The sequence below is a fragment of the Xenopus tropicalis genome, chromosome 5, assembly GCF_000004195.4.
Source record: "Xenopus tropicalis strain Nigerian chromosome 5, UCB_Xtro_10.0, whole genome shotgun sequence".
Lineage (NCBI taxonomy): Eukaryota > Metazoa > Chordata > Amphibia > Anura > Pipidae > Xenopus > Xenopus tropicalis.
This window is the reverse complement of record NC_030681.2, coordinates 3,084,591-3,107,684: the sequence shown is the minus strand read 5'-3', so window position 1 is coordinate 3,107,684 and position 23,094 is coordinate 3,084,591. Positions and strand designations below refer to the sequence as shown.

The 23,094-nt window shown below is 48.1% G+C and overlaps 1 protein-coding gene across 1 annotated transcript in view; it reads left to right on the top strand.

Annotated features, from left to right (window-relative positions):
* glp1r (glucagon like peptide 1 receptor) overlaps positions 1-23,094 on the top strand; it is a 99,679-nt gene that overhangs the window by 20,610 nt on the left and 55,975 nt on the right. Inside the window, exons 2-3 of the mRNA XM_031902204.1 lie at positions 5,444-5,540; positions 17,499-17,606. Of these exons, the coding sequence (XP_031758064.1) occupies positions 5,444-5,540; positions 17,499-17,606 (205 nt within the window). The remainder of the gene's footprint in view (positions 1-5,443; positions 5,541-17,498; positions 17,607-23,094) is intronic.

The following is a 23,094-nucleotide window of genomic DNA, read 5'->3' as shown; positions in this document are numbered from 1 at the left end:
GTTACATTGTTTCAGGGGTCAGTCTCCCCCAGCGAGTCAGGTCTGTCAGGCTGCTGCCTTGTGTTACATTGTTTCAGGGGTCAGTCTCCCCCAGCGAGTCAGGTCTGTCAGGCTGCTGCCTTGTGTTACATTCCTTGGGTATATATCGCATTCCGGGACAGTAGCACTGAGAGGTGCTAGAGAGGCGGCTGGAACCCCCATATTTATATATATACTACTATGGAAAATAAACAGATGATATAGTGAAACCTCCGTGTTGTTGTGGCCCTGCCAACATGTCATACTTAATGCATTTCCTTGGTTTTCCACTTTCCCAGATTTTACACCATTATTTCTGGTCCCTGAATAGTATAAAATGGGGGTTCTACTGTAGCCCCAAACCCAGTGGTGAGAGTTCCAGCCCAGCACCTTGTTCTACAGCAGTGCTGTCCAACTGGCGGCCCGCGACCCCCCTCTGTGTGGCCCCCCACCTGTCTGGCTGCTTTGATGGCTTACTCTTGTGTAAGCTTTAAATGGTATCAGTACTGAGATTAACTGCCCCCCTGCAGGGTTCTCACCTCAGATTCAGGCTGTAATCCCCCTGTATTGGTTAAATATGTAATCCCCTGTGTTGTTCCACCTTTTAATCTCTGCATTGTTCCCCCCTGCAGTGTTCCCACCTCAGGCTCAGGCTGTAATCACTCCCATTGTTCCCCTGTTCACACCTCAGGAGCAGTAGAAACCCACAAATAATCCTACATACTACAAAAAGAACATATACTGAGGTGGTACTGCAATTAAAAAGTTTTTTAATATATAGTTATTGTGCAGACTGTAGGAGCAGTGCCAGCATTGTGTCACTGTAGGCTGCCTGTGTGTGCCATACACACAGGCAGCATAGGGCAAGCAGAGTATGGCACACACAGGCAGAGTAGGGCAAGCAGAGTATGGCACACAGGCCAAGTTTGGCACAAACCAGCCAAGAATGGCACACACAGTGAAAGTATGGCACGCAGGCAGGGTAGGGCAGGCAGAGTATGGCACACACAGGCAGGGTAGGGAAGGCAGAGTATGGCACACACAGGCAGGGTAGGGAAGGCAGAGTATGGCACACACAAAGGCAGGGTAGGGCAGGCAGAGTATGGCACACAGGCAGGGTAGGGCAGGCAGAGTATGGCAGGTTTTTGCTGTACTACAACCATTAATATGGGTATGGTCATGTGATAACATGGGTGTGGTTTCAAGTGGGTGCGGTTTCAAAAGGGGGAGTGGTCAAACCTGCCTTCCATTATCGGCCCTCCACCACGTAGGTCGGAAAAATTCCGGCCCTCGGTACAACAGAAGTTGGACAGCACTGTTCTACAGGAATATAATCAGAGGAATGCACCACAGCTCCCCTGCTGGAGAGGGGGGAGAATGCAGCCAGAACGTCTGGTTCCAATGTGTTTATTTGGTTCCTGCGTGTGGATAATACATGGGGCAGGGCCCTGAGAGATTTATAGCCCAGGGGGATTATGGGTAGAGTCCTGGAATGCAGGAGGGGCGCACATAGCAGCCAGGGAGCCCCAAGTCTGTGGCACCGGAGCCATGAAGCTGTCAGTGCCGGAACCTGAAATCTCTTCCTCAGCCGATTGCTTACTCACTGGAATGTGCAGCGAGGCCAGAGACCCCTCTATACCGGGAAATAACTCTTTGGTTTCGCAAATATAAACCAGAATTGGAATTGATGATTGGAACGAAAGGAAAGAAATTGGCACCAACATTAAAGCCCCACATTCTTAACTCTTTTGGTACTGGTGTGTTATTATGGGATCTCTCTGTACAGGCTATGGGCAAACTTAGGGGGCTGTTCCTGCTGAATTGTGCTTAGTACAGGGGAATCCCTATGTGCCATAGTTTTATGGTATCTCTCTGTACAGGCTATGAGCAAACTTAGGGGGCTGTTCCTGCTGAATTGTGCTTAGTACAGGGGAATCCCTATGTGCCATAGTTTTATGGTATCTCTCTGTACAGGCTATGGGCAAACTTAGGGGGCTGTTCCTGCTGAATTGTGCTTAGTACAGGGAAATCCCTATGTGCCATAGTTTCATGGTATCTCTCTGTACAGGCTATGGGCAAACTTAGGGGGCTGTTCCTGCTGAATTGTGCTTAGTACAGCGGAATCCCTATGTGCCATAGTTTTATGGTACCTCTCTGTACAGGCTATGAGAAAACTTAGGGGGCTGTTCCTGCTGAATTGTGCTTAGTACAGGGGAATCCCTATGTGCCATAGTTTTATAGTATCTCTCTGTACAGGCTATGGGCAAACTTAGGGGGCTGTTCCTGCTGAATTATGCTTAGTACAGGGGAATCCCTATGTGCCATAGTTTTATGGTATCTCTCTGTACAGGCTATGGGCAAACTTAGGGGGCTGTTCCTGCTGAATTGTGCTTAGTACAGGGGAATCCCTATGTGCCATAGTTTTATAGTATCTCTCTGTACAGGCTATGGGCAAACTTAGGGGGCTGTTCCTGCTGAATTATGCTTAGTACAGGGGAATCCCTATGTGCCATAGTTTTATGGTATCTCTCTGTACAGGCTATGGGCAAACTTAGGGGGCTGTTCCTGCTCAATTGTGCTTAGTACAGGGGAATCCCTATGCTCCACTAGATTTATGGTATCTCACACACCGGCGCTGTCGCTGCTGTTCTACTTGCCCAGAGCCGCTCTGCCTATTGCCCCACTTTGCAGTTCAAATAAAATGCCCCAATCGGATCCGGTTCTGAGTGGCACATTAAGGGAAATGTCTCTGCCAATAACAGATCCCATTGCATTTCCCAATTAAGCGCAGTTTATTGTCCCTTTTGCCTGGGGGGGGGGGGGATGAGAGCAGCAGGAGCGACACGGGGGAACGTAAATAAAATAAACTCATTAACGTGTTTGTCCCGTGGAGCAATTAATTCTACGGCTCCATCAGCTTCATTTTGCCGCAAATGAAAGTGACATTTCAGGTTTGGCCTTTACGCTCCAATAGGATTATTGGCTTTTTATAAACAGTCCCTGCAGGGGGTATTGGTGCTTACAGGTGTTTGCTGAGCATCATGGGAATGAGCCGATAAAGCAGATTCTGAGCTGAAACAGCACAATCTCCCCACATTGTCCCTGGATTCCAGCGAGGGGTTGGGAGGTGCAGTTGTACTGGATCCAAAGAGATGCTCCAGGTTCTGTGGGGCTCTGTGCCTATATAAAGGCACAAGGCTGCAGGCTGAGTTATACAGGGAACTCTGAGTATCACTCATGTATTATAAGGGATAATGTACCCCCTACTGTAAATGATAAGGATATTAGCAGTCACTGAGGGGTTCTGTGCCCCCCATATAAAGGCACAAGGCTGCAGGCTGAGTTATACAGGGAACTCTGAGTATCACTCATGTATTATAAGGGATAATGTACCCCCTACTGTAAATGATAAGGATATTAGCAGTCACTGAGGGGTTCTGTGCCCCCCATATAAAGGCACAAGGCTGCAGGCTGAGTTATACAGGGAACTCTGAGTATCACTCATGTATTATAAGGGATAATGTACCCCCTACTGTAAATGATAAGGATATTAGCAGTCACTGAGGGGTTCTGTGCCCCACATATAAAGGCACAAGGCTGCAGGCTGAGTTATACAGGGAACTCTGAGTATCACTCATGTATTATAAGGGATACTGTACCCCCTACTGTAAATGATAAGGATATTAGCAGTCACTGAGGGGTTCTGTGCCCCCCATATAAAGGCACAAGGCTGCAGGCTGAGTTATACAGGGAACTCTGAGTATCACTCATGTATTATAAGGGATAATGTACCCCCTACTGTAAATGATAAGGATATTAGCAGTCACTGAGGGGTTCTGTGCCCCCCATATAAAGGCACAAGGCTGCAGGCTGAGTTATACAGGGAACTCTGAGTATCACTCATGTATTATAAGGGATACTGTACCCCCTACTGTAAATGATAAGGATATTAGCAGTCACTGAGGGGTTCTGTGCCCCCCATATAAAGGCACAAGGCTGCAGGCTGAGTTATACAGGGAACTCTGAGTATCACTCGTGTATTATAAGGGATAATGTACCCCCTACTGTAAATGATAAGGATATTAGCAGTCACTGAGGGGTTCTGTGCCCCCCATATAAAGGCACAAGGCTGCAGGCTGAGTTATACAGGGAACTCTGAGTATCACTCATGTATTATAAGGGATAATGTACCCCCTACTGTAAATGATAAGGATATTAGCAGTCACTGAGGGGTTCTGTGCCCCCCATATAAAGGCACAAGGCTGCAGGCTGAGTTATACAGGGAACTCTGAGTATCACTCATGTATTATAAGGGATACTGTACCCCCTACTGTAAATGATAAGGATATTAGCAGTCACTGAGGGGTTCTGTGCCCCCCATATAAAGGCACAAGGCTGCAGGCTGAGTTATACAGGGAACTCTGAGTATCACTCGTGTATTATAAGGGATAATGTACCCCCTACTGTAAATGATAAGGATATTAGCAGTCACTGAGGGGTTCTGTGCCCCCCATATAAAGGCACAAGGCTGCAGGCTGAGTTATACAGGGAACTCTGAGTATCACTCATGTATTATAAGGGATAATGTACCCCCTACTGTAAATGATAAGGATATTAGCAGTCACTGAGGGGTTCTGTGCCCCACATATAAAGGCACAAGGCTGCAGGCTGAGTTATACAGGGAACTCTGAGTATCACTCATGTATTATAAGGGATAATGTACCCCCTACTGTAAATGATAAGGATATTAGCAGTCACTGAGGCCATGAAACCCTGATCACATGACACAATGACATCACTAAGCATATAATACACAAAAACTATGAATATCCAGTAAACTATAGTCTTATATATGGTGTTTAGTGATGTCGTTGCACAAACAGAACCAGTAGATATTTTGGGGGGGTCTGACGAAGGGGCACGCCCCTGAAATGTTATTTTTCCACTTTTGACTGATAAATGTGCATAGACATTGGGGAGGGTGCTGTTCTCTTCCAGTATCAGGTACCACGTAACCTGCAACGTCAAAAGAAAATTATTTCCCCAAAGGAACCGCTCCGACATAGGGAGAATTATTTTTGTGTCCAGTGTTTTATTTCCTTCACCCAAAAGTGTGAATGATAAATATCCTTTTTCAGAGACGGGAAAGAGGTAAATCGCACGTTTAGCGCACCCCACTTTCTCCCTAACCGTCCTAGAGATGAATTTCATACAAAAAAAAATGAATTTGGTAATTTGGTTATTATGCAAATGACTATTTGTTGCAGGGAGCAGTTTGTAGATTTCCCTGCAGCTAAAAATCCCGCAGCATTTCCTATGTGGGGGGCTACATGGGGTGAGACATGAACGACAGAGAATAATAAGCAGCTCAGTAATGAATTGGATCTGCTCGGTGACCCACTCGCCCCAATGCTTTGTGTTTCAGGGCTCGGCCGTCTCCCTGTCGGACACCATCCAGAAATGGAGAGAGTACCAGCAGCAGTGCCTGAGCAGCTTCCAGCAGGTGCCCACCCTACTGACTGGTAAGGCCCCTTCTCCCCCCCAGGGATCCCACAACCATTTACTGTCATATTAGGGTTCTGCCACCTATGGAATCTTTAACTGTATGCCCAGGGGGGGTTCTGTATGCCCACGGGGGTTCTGTATGCCCACAGGGAGTCCTGTATGCCCATGGGGGTTCTGTATATCCCATAGGGGTTCTGTATGCCCACGGGGGTTCTGTATGTCCCATAGGGGCTCTGTATGCCCATGGGGGTTCTGTATGTCCCATAGGGGTTCTGGATATCCCATAGGGGCTCTGTATGCCCATGGGGGTTCTGTATATCCCATAGGGGCTCTGTATGTGCATGGGGGTTCTGTATATCCCATAGGGGTTCTGTATATCCCATAGGGGTTCTGTATGTCCCATAGGGGTTCTGTATATCCCATAGGGGTTCTGTATGCCCATGGGGGTTCTGTATGTCCCATAGGGGCTCTGTATGCCCATGGGGGTCCTGTATGCCCACGGGGGTCCTGTATGCCCATGGGGGTTCTGTATATCCCATAGGGGTTCTGTATGCCCACGGGGGTTCTGTATGTCCCATAGGGGTTCTGTATATCCCATAGGGGCTCTGTATGCCCATGGGGGTTCTGTATATCCCATAGGGGCTCTGTATGTGCATGGGGGTTCTGTATATCCCATAGGGGTTCTGTATGCCCGTGGGGGTTCTGTATATCCCATAGGGGTTCTGTATGTCCCATAGGGGTTCTGTATATCCCATAGGGGTTCTGTATGCCCATGGGGGTTCTGTATGTCCCATAGGGGCTCTGTATATCCCATAGGGGTTCTGTATGCCCATGGGGGTTCTGTATGTCCCATAGGGGCTCTGTATGCCCACGGGGATTCTGTATAATAATAATACTGGCTATCAGTGAGCATTCCTTTGGAAAAAAGTCCCCGATGCTGAATGGTGGGACACAGGGGGTTAAATCCGATTCCTACCGACCCAGTGTCCCTGTCACCTCACTTACCTTGCAATAGATAAGCCGTATCTGTACGTACGGGGGGGGACACGGGGAAGGTTGCCTGGGAGAAGGGCAAATTAGCGGCACCTTAATTGGCTGGCACAGCTTGATTACAGCGCATCATAAAGCAGATAATTAAAGGCCACAAATAATAATAATAATGGGACCTTCGTGCAACCTCCTGTATTATTCCCTGGTATACAGACATTAGGGGAACCTTCAGCTCCCCAGGGAAAGAGACTTGCAGTTTAAAGGGTAAGTATCATTTCCCCCAGAATTCCAGTGTAATAGTTAGTGCTTGCCAATTGGTGCGCCCTGCTGATTGGGTAATTGTATCACCTCTGGCGCCAATCTGTGCGGTGTCAGTAACGCATTTGCGTGGTGCTAGTGTGAATAGAACTAACGCATATTGGGTCGCTAACTATCTGTCATCTGGTTGCTAGGGTCACTAACTATCTGCTATCTATTGCTAGAGACACTATCTGCTATCTGGTTGCTAGGGTCACTATCTGTTATCTGGTTGCTAGGGTCACTAACTATCTGCTATCTATTGCTAGGAACACTATTTGCTATCTGGTTGCTAGGGACACTAATTATCTGCTATCTATTGCTAGGGACACTATTTGCTATCTGGTTGCTAGGGACACTAACTATCTGCTATCTATTGCTAGAGACACTATCTGCTATCTGGTTGCTAGGGAAACTAACTATCTGCTATCTGGTTGCTAGGGACACTAACTATCTGCTATCTATTTCTAGGGACACTATCTGCTATCTGGTTGCTAGGGACACTAACTATCTGCTATATATTGCTAGAGACACTATCTGCTATCTGGTTGCTAGGGACACTAACTATCTGCTATCTATTGCTAGGGACACTATCTGCTATCTGGTTGCTAGGGACACTAACTATCTGCTATCTATTGCTAGGGACACTATCTGCTATCTGGTTGCTAGGGACACTAACTATCTGCTATCTATTGCTAGGGACACTATCTGCTATCTGGTTGCTAGGGACACTAACTATCTGCTATCTATTGCTAGGGACACTATCTGCTATCTGGATGCTAGGGACACTAACTATCTGCTATCTGTTGCTAGAGACACTATCTGCTATCTGGTTTCTATGGACACTAACTATCTGCTATTTATTGCTAGGGACACTATTTGCTATCTGGTTGCTAGGGTCACTAACTATCTGCTATCTGTTGCTAGAGACACTATCTGCTATCCGGTTGCTAGGGACACTATCTGCTATCTGGTTGCTAGGGACACTAACTATCTGCTATCTATTGCAAGGGACACTATCTGCTATCTGGTTGCTAGGGACACTAACTATCTGCTATCTATTGCGAGGGACACTATCTGCTATCTGGTTGCTAGGGACACTAACTATCTGCTATATATTGCTAGGGACACTATCTGCTATCTGGTTGCTAGGGACACTAACTATCTGCTATCTATTGCGAGGGACACTATCTGCTATCTGGATGCTAGGGACACTAACTATCTGCTATCTATTGCTAGGGACACTATTTGCTATCTGGTTGCTAGGGTCACTAATTATCTGCTATCTATTGCTAGGGACACTATTTGCTATCTGGTTGCTAGGGTCACTAACTATCTGCTATCTGTTGCTAGAGACACTATCTGCTATCCGGTTGCTAGGGACACTATCTGCTATCTGGTTGCTAGGGACACTAACTATCTGCTATCTATTGCTAGGGACACTATCTGCTATCTGGTTTCTAGGGACACTAACTATCTGCTATCTGGATGCTAGGGACACTAACTATCTGCTATCTATTGCTAGGGACACTATCTGCTATCTGGTTGCTAGGGTCACTAACTATCTGCTATCTATTGCTAGGGACACTATCTGCTATCTGGTTGCTAGGGACACTAACTATCTGCTATCTATTGCTAGGGACACTATCTGCTATCTGGTTGCTAGGGTCACTAACTATCTGCTATCTATTGCTAGGGACACTATCTGCTATCTGGTTGCTAGGGTCACTAACTATCTGCTATCTATTGCTAGGGACACTATCTGCTATCTGGTTGCTAGGGACACTAACTATCTGCTATCTATTGCTAGGGACACTGGGCCCGATTCACTAAAGTCTGAAATAAGGAGTGCTATTTATAGCATGCGTTAAAAATCTTATCACTTCTTATTTTTCGCTCGATTTTAATGAAAAAAACTATGCAATAAGCGTTATAGGGGCCGATTCACTAAAGGTCAATAACGCTTATCGCATAGTTTTTTTCATTAAAAAGCATGCGATAATTAAGTACCGATTCATCAAAGTCATTTCGCATGTGTTAATCCGCATATCGCATGCACAAAAAAACCGCATTGCGTTAATTAGCGAATAGAAATAGTACTAACGCATGATTCACAAACACATATGAAGCGTTAAACGTGCAAAATATCGTGTTAATCTGTGTGAATATTAACCCTACTTGGGGCAGGCGGTACTTAAAGAAAATTGCGGTTCGTGAGCTATTGGCAACACAACATGGAGTTTGCAGTCGTATTTTTTCAAGTATATGTTGGCCCTAGAGTGATGCGGGAGGGAAATGGTGGTTTTCAGAAAGTAATGGTTACGTGCGTAATATATTGCTTGAAAATATGTCATCGTAAGATAAATAACGCCAAGAACATCGCTTCTAAATTATGACAAGTGTCCTTTTAGTGAATCGAGTGAAAAATAAGAAGTGATAAGATTTTTAACGCATGCTATAAATAGCACTCCTTGGGCCTGATTCACTAAAGGGCAATAAAACGTGCACTATTCTTATTGTGCGCTAAAATTTTTACCGCCGCTTAATTTTGTCGATTTTTCGCACGATTCACTATAAGCATTCTCGCGCATTTTTACGCACGATATTGCAAGCGTTATTTAACTCGCGAAAGACTATTTCAATGCGGTATTTGCCTGTACATGCGCTAAATTACGCGAATAATCGCCGAATATGAATGGTAGCATAGAAATAGTGTATAAAAATTGTCGAAGCATATAAATGGTGTATATAAATATTAGCCACATATAAATAGTAGCATATAAATAGTAGCATATAAATAGTAGCATATAAATGGTAGCATATAAATGGTAGCATATAAATAGTAGCATATAAATAGTAGCATATAAATGGTAGCATATAAATAGTAGCATATAAATAGTAGCATATAAATAGTAGCATATAAATAGTAGCATATAAATAGTAGCATATAAATAGTAGCATATAAATAGTAGCATATAAATCAGGGGTCTCAAACTCGCGGCCCGCGGGCCATTTGCGGCCCTCGGTACAATATTTTGTGGCCCACACCAACGCCTTCTCAAAAGCAATGAATGGATTGCGATTTTTATTGCGATTCAAGGGATAATGCAAGGCACGGCGGGCGGGAGCTGCTGATTGCGGAAATGACGTTATGCCATCATAACAGTTATTATGGGAAGACGTTCTGTGTGCACAATTAGCTGCTAAGGAGCTAATTGTGCACACAGAACGTCTTCCCATAATAACTGTAATGATGGCATAACGTCATTTCCGCAATCAGCAGATCCCGCCCGCCGTGCCTTGCATTATCCCTTGAAAGCCAATTTTTTGTGAAATCCCTTATGCGGCCCTGCCTCATCCTGACTTTGCCTCCTGCGGCCCCCAGGTAAATTGAGTTTGAGCCCCCTGATATAAATGGTAGCATATAAATAGTAGCATATAAATGGTAGCATATAAATGGTAGCATATAAATAGTAGCATATAAATGGTAGCATATAAATGGTAGCATATAAATAGTAGCATATAAATAGTAGCATATAAATAGTAGCATATAAATAGTAGCATATAAATGGTAGCATATAAATGGTAGCATATAAATGGTAGCATATAAATGGTAGCATATAAATGGTAGCATATAAATGGTAGCATATAAATAGTAGCATATAAATAGTAGCATATAAATGGTAGCATATAAATGGTAGCATATAAATGGTAGCATATAAATAGTAGCATATAAATGGTAGCATATAAATGGTAGCATATAAATGGTAGCATATAAATGGTAGCATATAAATGGTAGCATATAAATAGTAGCATATAAATGGTAGCATATAAATAGTAGCATATAAATAGTAGCATATAAATAGTAGCCACTAGTGATGAGTGAATCTGTTCTGGTTTCTTTAGTGAAAAATTAGCAAATCTTTCGAAAGATCCCCGAAACGGCAAAAATGTTGTGCGGGCAAAAAAATTGTTGCCCGTGACTATTATTTTTTGACACTTGTATCAATTTTTGGATGTGCGGTGAATTTTTGCGTGGCAAATTTTTTCATGCGTTTTGCCATTGGCGGATTGTTTTGCGAAACGCATGAAAAAATCCGCCGCGAAAAAATTCAACGCACGTCCAAAAATTCGCTGCGAATCCATGCCTGGCGAAACATTTTGTCACGATCGGCACCCAATACCAGAACAAGTGCAAAGCACCCTGGTCTCGGCTCGTGCTTCACCAGTAGCGTGACCGCCTTTGGCTTCGGGAGGAGCCCTCAGCTACTCGGATGCCACCTGGACTTATACGAGAGGTGCAGAGCAGGAGTTCTGGCTAGCAATGGGGCACGACTGTATATAAGTCTTAAGGCCGATGGTCACGGTACAGATAAGAGTAGGCAAGTTCGTGGTCAGACAGGCTTGGGTCGAGGCGGGCAGATAACTAGGATCGTCAGGCAGGCAAAGGGTCAAACCGGGAATCAATCAGAAGGATGAGGCAGAAACAGTAGTCAGGGACAGGCACGGATCAGGACACAGGATTTAGAATCGTCAAAGCCAGGCAGGGTCAAAAACAGGAGCAACCAGGAAGCATAAAGCACAATTTACAGGCACCAGGAGTAAAACCTATCACGGGCAATGAATGTATGAAAATGGCCCTTTAAATAGTTTAAATTTCGCGCCATTGCGCGCTGACGTCATGACGTCAGCGCGCATGCGCCTATGAGATGCGGAAGTGCGCGCGCGCGCGCACTAAGAAGGAACCGGCGCATTGGGAGTACGGCGCGGCGGGCGTCCCCGCCGATGGCGGCGCGGCGGGCGTCCCCGCCGAGCCGGTAAGGCCCTTTTTATTACATTACCCCCCTCTCCAGGGGGGGCCACTGGACCCCCAGGTCTCTTAGGAAACCTAGAATGGAATTGTTTCCTGAGACGATCAGCCTTGATGTCATTAACTGAAACCCAAGAATTCTCTTCAGGGCCATAGCCCTTCCACCTTACTAGATACTGGAGTCGACCACGCACCATACGAGAGTCGAGAAGCTCCTGTACCTCAAACTCGGACTGCCCGTCAACCAATACTGGGGGAGGAACAGGCAATACACGGACCTGGGGAGCTGGCTTTAAAAGGGAAACATGGAAAGAATCAGAAATTTTAAAGGTTTGCGGAAGCTTAAGACGAACAGAAGAGGGGTTTATAACCTCAGTAATAGCATATGGGCCAATGAATCTAGGCCCCAACTTAAGAGAAGGGATCCTCAACTTAATATTCTTTGTGGATAGCCAGACTGAATCACCAACTTGATAGTGGGGAGCCTCCCTGCGGGATCTGTCAGCAGATTTCTTTTGGATAGCAGTAGCTTTAGAAAGTGAATCATGAACATCAGACCAAATTTTAGCAAACTGACTAATCGAAGAATTAACAGAGGGCACAGATGACAATGAACCGGAAAATGAAAATGCTTTTGGATGAAGACCATTGACAATGAAAAAAGGAGACTGACCAGTAGAGGAGTGAGTGGCGTTATTATACGCAAATTCTGCCCAGGGTAATAGTTCCGCCCAAGAGGACTGATTGTCAGACACATAACACCTCAGAAATTGTTCAAGTGACTGGTTAACTCTTTCAGTTTGCCCATTAGTCTGAGGGTGATATGCGGTGGAAAAAGATAATTCAATCCCCACCAGAGAACAGAACGCTCGCCAAAATTTAGAAACAAATTGCACCCCTCTATCTGAAACAATGTTAATCGGAAATCCATGTAACCTGAAAATATTAGACACAAATAAATCAGCCAAAGATTTAGCGGAAGGGAGGTGTGGGAGGGGAATGAAGTGACTCATCTTACTAAACCTATCCACCACCACCCAAATTACCGTTTTTCCTTGGGAAGGAGGGAGATCTACAATAAAATCCATCGAAAGATGGGACCAGGGTCTGTCAGGGATTGGCAGTGACCTTAACAATCCCTGTGAAAGGTTTCTGGAAGGTTTAGATCTATGACAGACAGAACATGAATTAACAAACGCTTTGACATCTCGAGTGAGGGAGGGCCACCAAACGCTACGAGACAGGAGAGACACGGTCTTGGCAATGCCAGGGTGCCCCGCCATTTTAGAGTCGTGAGCTTCTTTTAACACCTGCTCCCTGAGATTTTCAGGAACAAATAGCCTCCCGGAGGGAGTCCCAACTGGGGCAGAAGACTGAACTGTGGATAAAAGGTTGGTGAGATCAACCCCCAGAGCTGCCACAATCAACTCACCTGGGATAATGGGTATGCACTCCCTAGGGTCAGGAGGATTAGATTCAAAACTCCTAGAGAGTGCATCAGCTTTAGTGTTTTTGGAGCCAGGCCTATAAGTAATAGAAAAATTAAACCTGGTGAAAAATAGAGCCCACCTAGCCTGTCTAGGATTCAACCGTTTGGCTGACTCAATATATAATAAATTTTTATGATCTGTAAATACAGAAACAGCATGTTTGGCCCCCTCCAGTAAGTGCCGCCATTCTTCAAAGGCCCACTTAATTGCTAACAGTTCTCTATTACCAATATCGTAGTTGGCTTCAGAAGGGGAAAATTTCCTAGAGAAAAATGCACAGGGATGCAGTTTGTTAGTCAAAGGATGCCTTTGAGAGAGAACCGCCCCTGCCCCAACTTCAGAGGCATCGACCTCAACAATAAAGGGAAGGGCAGTATCAGGATGACGGAGAATGGGGGCAGATACAAATTCTTTCTTAAGAAAATTAAATGCTTGCACAGCTTCAAAAGGCCACAAGCTGGGATCTGCTCCCTTCTTAGTAAGGTCAGTGATGGGGGCAACAATCAGGGAGAAGTTTTTAATGAACTGACGATAATAGTTGGCAAAACCTAAAAACCTTTGGGTAGCACGTAGAGAGAGAGGTTGTGTCCAGTCCAGAACTGCTCTTACTTTCTCTGGATCCATTTCTAGACCCCTACTAGAAATATGGAACCCCAGGAACTGGACGGAACTAACCTCAAAAGTGCATTTCTCAAGTTTCGCGTACAAATTATTCTCCCTTAACCTTCGTAACACCTCTTTGACATGACTATGATGGTCACTTAGGTTAGAGGAAAAAATCAGAATGTCATCCAGATAGACCACTACGAACACCCCCAGCAGATCCCGAAAAATGTCATTGACAAATTCCTGGAACACAGCGGGAGCGTTGCAGAGACCAAAAGGCATTACTAAGTATTCATAGTGGCCATCCCTTGTGTTGAAAGCGGTTTTCCACTCATCCCCTTCCCTGATACGAATGAGATTGTAAGCACCTCTAAGGTCTAGTTTAGTATAGATGTTGGCACCCTTAACGCGATCAAAAAGCTCAGAAATTAGTGGAAGGGGATAGCGGTTTTTAACAGTAATCTTATTAAGCCCCCTATAGTCAATACATGGGCGAAGACCTCCGTCCTTCTTGCCCACAAAAAAGAATCCAGCACCGGCAGGGGAATTTGAGGGCCTAATGAACCCTCTTTTTAGATTTTCGGAAATATACTCTCTCATTGCCTGGGCCTCGGGCAATGAAAGAGGATAAGTTCTTCCTCTGGGGGGAGTAGAGCCGGGAATGAGGTCAATTGGACAATCATAACGCCTATGAGGGGGTAGTGTCTCGGCAGCCTTCTTTGAAAATACATCGATATAGTCATCATAAGCTGCGGGTAAGCCCTCCAGGGACGTGATTGCCATTATAGAGGAGAAACATGAACCCACACAATTAGGTCCCCATTGTATAATTTTCCCGGATGCCCAATCAATTGTGGGGTTATGAGTCTGGAGCCACGGCAACCCCAAAATGAGCGGATAGGTAGCACCCTTTATGATGTAAAGTGCTAACTCCTCATAATGAGAATTTATACTCAAAGACAGAGACCTGGTTGTCTCAGAAACCAACCCTGATCCTAAAGGTCTTTGATCTACTGCCATGATTCTCATGGGGGTACTTAAAGGTAATAAAGGAACACCAAATTTGGCTGCAAAAGCGGCATCCAAAAAATTCCCCTCCGCCCCCGAGTCCACAAAAGCAGATACCTTGACTGAGCCCGTGGGCCAGGTTAGTTTGACCGGAATCAAAATCCTAGAGGCAGATAGGGGAGAGGAAACACCTGCACCCAAATGGAGCTCCCCTTCTCCATTTAGGCTTGGGAGTTTCCCGGCCTCTTAGGACATTGATTTAAGAAATGACCCTTCTCCCCACAGTATATACACAACCCTTGGGAACGCCTGCGAGCCTTTTCCTCAGGAGATAAGCGGGAAATGCCCAATTGCATGGGTTCTTCCTGAGGTAAAGGTACGGAGGGACCAGCACATTCAAAATTAGACACAGCTTTGGGAGAGCTGAAAAAATTAGAACGAAGAGAGGTATTCCTCTCACCTCTTCTTTCCCTCTGTCTCCTATCTACCTGAATGGCTAAAGACATGAGGTCATCCAGGTTAGAAGATAGGGGGTAGTTGACCAGGCTATCCTTAATAGAATCAGACAGGCCTATACGAAACTGACTGCGCAAGGCCATGTCATTCCAGCCAGTTTCTACTGCCCACCGACGGAATTCAGTGCAGTACACCTCTACATCCCGTTTCCCCTGGCGAAGCCTACGAATCGCGGCATCGGCAGTGGATGCACGATCCGGGTCATCGTAGAGAATCGCCATGGAGTCAAAGAAAGCGTCTAAGGAAGAACGGGCTGGATCTGAGGTGGGCAATCTGAGGGCCCAAATCTGAGGGTCACCCTGAAGGAGGGTCATTACAAATCTTACTCTCTCCTCATCAGTAGAGAATGAATGAGGAAAGAAACTAAGATATAGCTTACACGCCTCTTTAAATGTGAAAAATTTGGATCGGTCCCCACAGAATTTTTCAGGGAAGGCAATCTTAGGTTCTTGGGGCTTGATGGTGTTACCCCACATGTTAGCAGAACCTACAGGAGGAGAAGATCCTGGACTGGACCGCTGCTGTGGGGTCTCCAGTTTACGGGTCAGATTATGAAAACCCTGCAGGAGATAGTTTTGTTTCTGCTCCTGTTCCTCTAGGCGTTGAAGCAAGGTGGTCAGCAACACTTCAGTGGTGGAGGAGGCAGATGGAGCAGCAGCGGCTTCGTGACCATAGTCTTCCATGGCCCGTGATAATGTCACGATCGGCACCCAATACCAGAACAAGTGCAAAGCACCCTGGTCTCGGCTCGTGCTTCACCAGTAGCGTGACCGCCTTTGGCTTCGGGAGGAGCCCTCAGCTACTCGGATGCCACCTGGACTTATACGAGAGGTGCAGAGCAGGAGTTCTGGCTAGCAATGGGGCACGACTGTATATAAGTCTTAAGGCCGATGGTCACGGTACAGATAAGAGTAGGCAAGTTCGTGGTCAGACAGGCTTGGGTCGAGGCGGGCAGATAACTAGGATCGTCAGGCAGGCAAAGGGTCAAACCGGGAATCAATCAGAAGGATGAGGCAGAAACAGTAGTCAGGGACAGGCACGGATCAGGACACAGGATTTAGAATCGTCAAAGCCAGGCAGGGTCAAAAACAGGAGCAACCAGGAAGCATAAAGCACAATTTACAGGCACCAGGAGTAAAACCTATCACGGGCAATGAATGTATGAAAATGGCCCTTTAAATAGTTTAAATTTCGCGCCATTGCGCGCTGACGTCATGACGTCAGCGCGCATGCGCCTATGAGATGCGGAAGTGCGCGCGCGCGCGCACTAAGAAGGAACCGGCGCATTGGGAGTACGGCGCGGCGGGCGTCCCCGCCGATGGCGGCGCGGCGGGCGTCCCCGCCGAGCCGGTAAGGCCCTTTTTATTACACATTTCATCACTTGTAGCCAAATAGAAATAGTCGCGCAAATGAACGCACGCCATGTTAGCCATACACGCCAATACTTGCGGAAAATTACTGTATTAAAAATGACCATTTCGCTGCAAACTGGCGGCTGCGTCACTCTGGGGGAAACACAGACTGAATAAATAACACTGTAAGTCCATATTTTATTGCAAAAAATCATTTACTGCACTTTTGTATAATTTTTCGCCTGCCTGTAGTAGGTGTTAATTTTCGTATAGCCGAATGCGATATTTAGCGCGCAAAACTTATAGTGAATCATGCGATCATATTCTTTTCAGCGTGGAAATCAACGCAAAACGGTAAAACTAGTGCGAGAAATACCCCATGCGAAAATGGCGATTTTTCGCACGCGATAATACTATGGTGAATCGCGCGCAAGTTATTTTGCGTTTTTTAACGCGAAAAAGCGTGCGATAATTTTTATCGCCCTTTAGTGAATCAGGCCCCTTATTTCGGACTTTAGTGAATCGGGCCCACTATCTGCTATCTGGTTGCTAGGGTCCAGGGGCGGTCCAAGCCAACCAGGCAACCCGGTTGGCCACTGCTCCTCCTGCTGCCGCCCCTCTCTGGCGTGTCGACAGTATGTACCAGTGGGTTTCTGTTCCGACCCAGATTATTACATTAAACGTCATGAAAAGGCTGCATATTTGTAATTAATGTATGTTGCAAAGTTGCACAGAATTATGCTTACCTTTCAAAAAGCTTACATTGTGTTTGGGTGGAGTTCCCCTTTAAATACAATTCCAGTACAACAGTAGCAGCTCAGTATCCTGGGTTCCTATAGGGGGCGCTGCACATAACTCATATCTCGGTTCTGAAGGCTAATCTAATGGGCTCCTGTTCTTCCCCAGGCAGGTTCTGTAACAGAACATTCGATGATTACGCCTGTTGGCCGGACGCTCTCCCTGGGACCTACGTGAATGTCACTTGCCCTTGGTACCTGCCCTGGTCACACAAAGGTAGGTGTCAGGGGGGCAGGTAGGGGCAGAAATCATCCCAAGTGCTTTGTATCCATCCCTATGTACCAGTGGGTTTCTATGGGGGAGATGGTTAGTTACTATTGGCTTTAGGGCTAATGAGATACTTGGAGCAATGCTTTCTGAATCAGCCAATGGCAGCTCTTGTTATTGGGATGTGGGGTGTCACTTTGGGGTGCAGCGGGATTCACTGGAAGGCCCTGTCACTCACGGGATGCCTTAGCCAATGGGAGGCAGTAAAACCAGAGGGAGAGAATGGGGTTCACTGACCTGCTGACATTGTATGGGGGCGTAACTATGGAAACTACTGGGGGTCCCTGAGGGTGTGCCCTGCACCCCCCAGTCCGACCCTGTATAACCTGCAGTCAGAACCAGAATCCGCTTCATTGTTTTTCATCATTAATTGGGGTCTAAATCCCTAATTACAGTGGGAAGGTTCTGTTTGTGTTAATGATTCTGCAGATGAATAAAAACTCCATTTATTGAACCGAATCTCTCTAATCTTATAATTATACTTTGTTCATAATTAGAGCCATTACCTGCGAGAGACTCGGCTGATCCATAGCAACAGGGAAATAGAATGTTCCGCCCCGGGGTGGGGTGGGGGTTATATTGGGAATGGACCTCCATTGACTTCAATTGAACCAGCACAGAATAATTGTATCTCCCTGTACAGGCTATGAGCAAACTTAGGGGCTGTTCCTGCTGAATTGTGCTTAGTACAGGGGAATCCCTATGTGCCATAGTTTTATGGTATCTCTCTGTACAGGCTATGAGCAAACTTAGGGGCTGTTCCTGCTGAATTGTGCTTAGTACAGGGGAATCCCTATGTGCCATAGATTTATGGTATCTCTCTGTACAGACTATGAGCAAACTTAGGGGGCTGTTCCTGCTGAATTGTGCTTAGTACAGGGGAATCCCTATGTGCCATAGTTTTATGGTATCTCTCTGTACAGGCTATGGGCAAACTTAGGGGGCTGTTCCTGCTGAATTGTGCTTAGTACAGGGGAATCCCTATGTGCCATAGTTGTATGGTATCTCTCTGTACAGGCTATGGGCAAACTTAGGGGGCTGTTCCTGCTGAATTGTGCTTAGTACAGGGGAATCCCTATGTGCCATAGTTGTATGGTATCTCTCTGTACAGGCTATGGGCAAACTTAGGGGGCTGTTCCTGCTGAATTGTACTTAGTACAGGGGAATCCTTATGTGCCATAGTTTTATGGTATCTCTCTGTACAGGCTATGAGCAAACTTAGGGGGCTGTTCCTGCTGAATTGTGCTTAGTACAGGGGAATCCCTATGTGCCATAGTTTTATGGTATCTCTCTGTACAGGCTATGAGCAAACTTAGGGGGCTGTTCCTGCTGAATTGTGTTTAGTACAGGGGAATCCCTATGCCTAGCTTTAAGGTCTCTAGGTATAGGCTGTTCCTGCTGGAAGGATTTGCAGGAGATCTGGACAAATACATAAAGGATAAAATAATAGCACAAATCCGTTAGTCGAGGCAGAGCTGCGTTACAGCTGGGGGTGTCGGGGTGCAGATCACTTGGGGGGACTCAGACTCACTAACCTTTTCTCTCTGTACGTTGCTTTGGCCCCAGGAGGGGTTTATTGTGGCCACTAATGTGCTTAATAGTGAATGCAGCCAGTTGCTCCCGGTAGCCCAGCGAGCCATCCGTCTCCATTACCCGCCAGTCCCACGCACGTCCTTGGCCCAGTTTATTGCCATCAGTACATAATGTTCTGCGGGAGCCCGGCCCGGGGCACAAACACTGCTTCTGTGTAACTGGTGCCGAGCCAGCGGGTCCCAGCTCTGCAGGAGTAAGGGGCAAGTGTTACCCTGTAGCATGGGGGGCAGGGGGGCACATAAGGTGAATATATGTCAGAAGGATATGTTTAGGGTAGAGCATGGGCATTTGGCTTACCCCCTGGGTAAGTGAATCTAATCTCCCCCCAGTACTTACCCAGGTACAGAGCTCTGATTCTCTATATTTCCTGCTCCTGGGCTGCTCTCTTTCCCATGGTCAGACAGGGACCTCCCCCTGGGTAAGTAAATCCAATGTCCCCCCAGTACTTACCCAGGTACAGAGCTCTGATTCTCTGTACTTCCTGCTCCTGGGCTGCTCTCTTTCCCATGGTCAGACAGGAACCTCCCCCTGGGTAAGTGAATCCCCCCCCCCCCCCCAGTACTTACCCAGGTACAGAGCTCTGATTCTCTGTACTTCCTGCTCCTGGGCTGCTCTCTTTCCCATGGTCAGGCAGGAACCTCCCCCTGGGTAAGTGAATCCAATCTCCCCCCAGTACTTACCCAGGTACAGAGCTCTGATTCTCTGTACTTCCTGCTCCTGGGCTGCTCTCTTTCCCATGGTCAGACAGGAACCTCCCCCTGGGTAAGTGAATCCAATCTCCCCCCAGTACTTACCCAGGTACAGAGCTCTGATTCTCTGTACTTCCTGCTCCTGGGCTGCTCTCTTTCCCATGGTCAGTAAGGGTAAGTGAACCCAATTATCCCCAATCCATACCCAGATGACTGATTCCTGAACTAAAACCTTGGCAGCCAATAAGAATGGTCCCTCGAGAGAGAGAGTGGGGTGTAAGGTCAGAGGGGCCCCGGGCGGTGCTCGGCTTGAGTACAAATGGCCGCACTGTGAGGGCAATTAGATTAGTGCTAGAAATCACCCCCTTATCTGCCCTCAGACCATCCAATAACAGAGCCGCACAAACAACCCCCCCCCCCCCCGTTAAATAACCATTAAGTTCCTGACTCAATAGAAACAATGTTCCCCAGCAATGAGCCTCATCAGCTAATGGGTCGATACCGGCGCCATTCCCTCCCCCCCCCCGCGGCCCCCACACTCCCATTTATATTCCCTGCCCAGAAGGAAACTCTCAGGGGGGGCATTTCACTGAGTGTTCTGACTACAATCTCTTCTGCTTAGTGTCCCCCCCTGGCTGTGCCCCCCCCCCCGGGGCACTAATGTGCTGCTACGGAGACAGCGCTGTTACACGGGGGGGGGGGCTAATAACATGTTTATTTACATTAATATGAGTTTAGTCGCCAGTAAGTGACAGGGGGGGGGGTATAAGGGGGTCGGGGGGGGGGGGAGTCTGTACTGAAATAAAGAAAGAATTATGGGACTTAACTTGACCTTTACTTGTCACTCTCTAATCAGTTTCCCCTCCGGCCTGGGGGGCTACTGAGCCCAATTACTCTTCTCATTGGGACCTTGGTGCCCAGCCCAGTGCCCAGTCCCCAGTCCCCCATCCCAGTCCCCAGCCCCAGTCCCCAGTCCCCCATCCCAGTCCCCAGCCCCAGTGCCCAGTCCCCCATCCCAGTCCCCAGCCCCAGTGCCCAGTCCCCCATCCCAGTCCCCAGCCCCAGTGCCCAGTCCCCCATCCCAGTCCCCAGCCCCAGTGCCCAGTCCCCCGTCCCAGTCCCCAGCCCCAGTGCCCAGTCCCCCATCCCAGTCCCCAGCCCCAGTGCCCAGTCCCCCGTCCCAGTCCCCAGCCCCAGTGCCCTGTCCCCCGTCCCAGTCCCCAGCCCCAGTGCCCAGTCCCCCGTCCCAGTGCCCAGTCCCCCATCCCAGTCCCCAGCCCCAGTGCCCAGTCCCCCATCCCAGTCCCCAGCCCCAGTGCCCAGTCCCCCGTCCCAGTCCCCCATCCCAGCCCCAGTGCCCAGTCCCCCATCCCAGCCCCAGTGCCCAGTCCCCCGTCCCAGTCCCCCATCCCAGTCCCCAGTCCCTGTCCCCAGTGCCCAGTCCCCAGCCCCAGTCCCCCATCCCAATCCCCAGTGCCCAGTCCCCAGCCCCAGTCCCCCATCCCAATCCCCAGTGCCCAGTCCCCCATCCCAGTGCACAGTCCCCCATCCCAGTGCACAGTCCCCCATCCCAATCCCCAGTGCCCAGTCCCCCATCCCAGTGCCCAGTCCCCCGTCCCAGCCCCCACCCCAGTCCCCTGTTCCAGTCCCCCGTCCCAGTCCCCAGTCCCCCATCCCCAGCCCCATTGCCCAGTCCCCAATCCCAGTCCCCCGTCCCAATCCCCAGTCCCCGTCCCCAGTGAGGCTTAGCTAACCCCTCCCACTGTCCCAACCCTAGTGAAACATCCTTCCTGCTGGTTCCCTCCCCCTCTCTAGGCACCCCTAACACTGGGGGGTGTGTGGGGCCCACCGAGGCTGCCATCCCAGGGCCCCCCATGCGCACCTCCACCCCTCCCCTCGAGCGAACATCTCATGTGGTAGGAAGGTCAGTGGGGGGGTTTCTGGTAGGGATTGGGTCAGGGCCCAACAGGTTTTTTCCCAGTATCCCATTGGCCCAGTCTGACCCTCCCCTGAGTCCCACAAAACAATTCGCCAGTGGTGAAACGAGTAACGTGGCAGGGAATCCAGTGAATCCGTGGCTCCTCGCTGCTCATTGGCTCTGTTGGATCCCTCGTACAACGCATTTCCCCGTATTTAGGGGAATCACAGAGACCCCCTATAAACAGCACTGGGGCCCACGGGGTAAGAACCCCTGGTTATAGGGCCCTGCACTGATGGAGCCAATGGATCTATAGAGGGTCCCAGTAGAACCAAACCAGAACCATCAGGCGCTGCCGGTGCCATATGTCGTTACGCCAACCTGCCGTGGGGGTGGCCAATCACAACATCGCCCCCCCCATTACAAAAGTTAATTGGGGTCTTGCATCAGAAACCTGCGTGGATCTGGCAGTTGCCATGGAAACAGCTGGGCGGCCATTGTTATTGCAGTGAGGACAGATTGGGAGTGTTGGCCTTAAAGTGGGGCTAAAGATAGATTAGCGACACGCGTTAGGACTCATTGTCCCTCGCCACCTGCTACCCATAATGCAATTGTGCTGGCAATAAAGGAAGCCTTCATCATCTGGAACACTGCTCGGCAATGTGCCGAGAAATAGATCCATCCATCTTCCTCCAGCGAAACGCGTAGGGCGTGGCCTCCTTTGCTCACGGTATAATGAAAGGAAAGGGGTCACGGTTATTTAAAGGTTTAAAAAGAAACAAGGTCTCTGCACTCCAAGACTTACGTTAAAAAGTATCGATATTTAGTAGGGCAGCAAGATAGCAGCTGCCATTTTAACTCGGTCTTAGTAGCTTCCTGCTGCAGCTCTGGCTGCTGGTAGCTCAGATTATACAGCAGAGATGGGAGGGGGAGAGAGGGGAGGAGGAGAATGGAGGGGGAGGGAGGGGAGGAGGAGAAAGGAGGGGGAGAGAGGGGAGGAGGAGAAAGGAGGGGGAGAGAGGGGAGGAGGAGAAGGCAGGGGGAGACAGGGGAGGAGGAGAAATGAGGGGGCGAGAGGGGAGGAGGAGAAATGAGGGGGCGAGAGGGGAGGAGGAGAAGGGAGGGGGAGAGAGGGGAGGAGGAGAAGGGAGGGGGAGAGAGGAGCAAACTGAGCAGACTCGTGCCCGTGCCCTGAAGGATATTTCCGAGAGCAGGAAGTCCGACCGCCAATATGGAT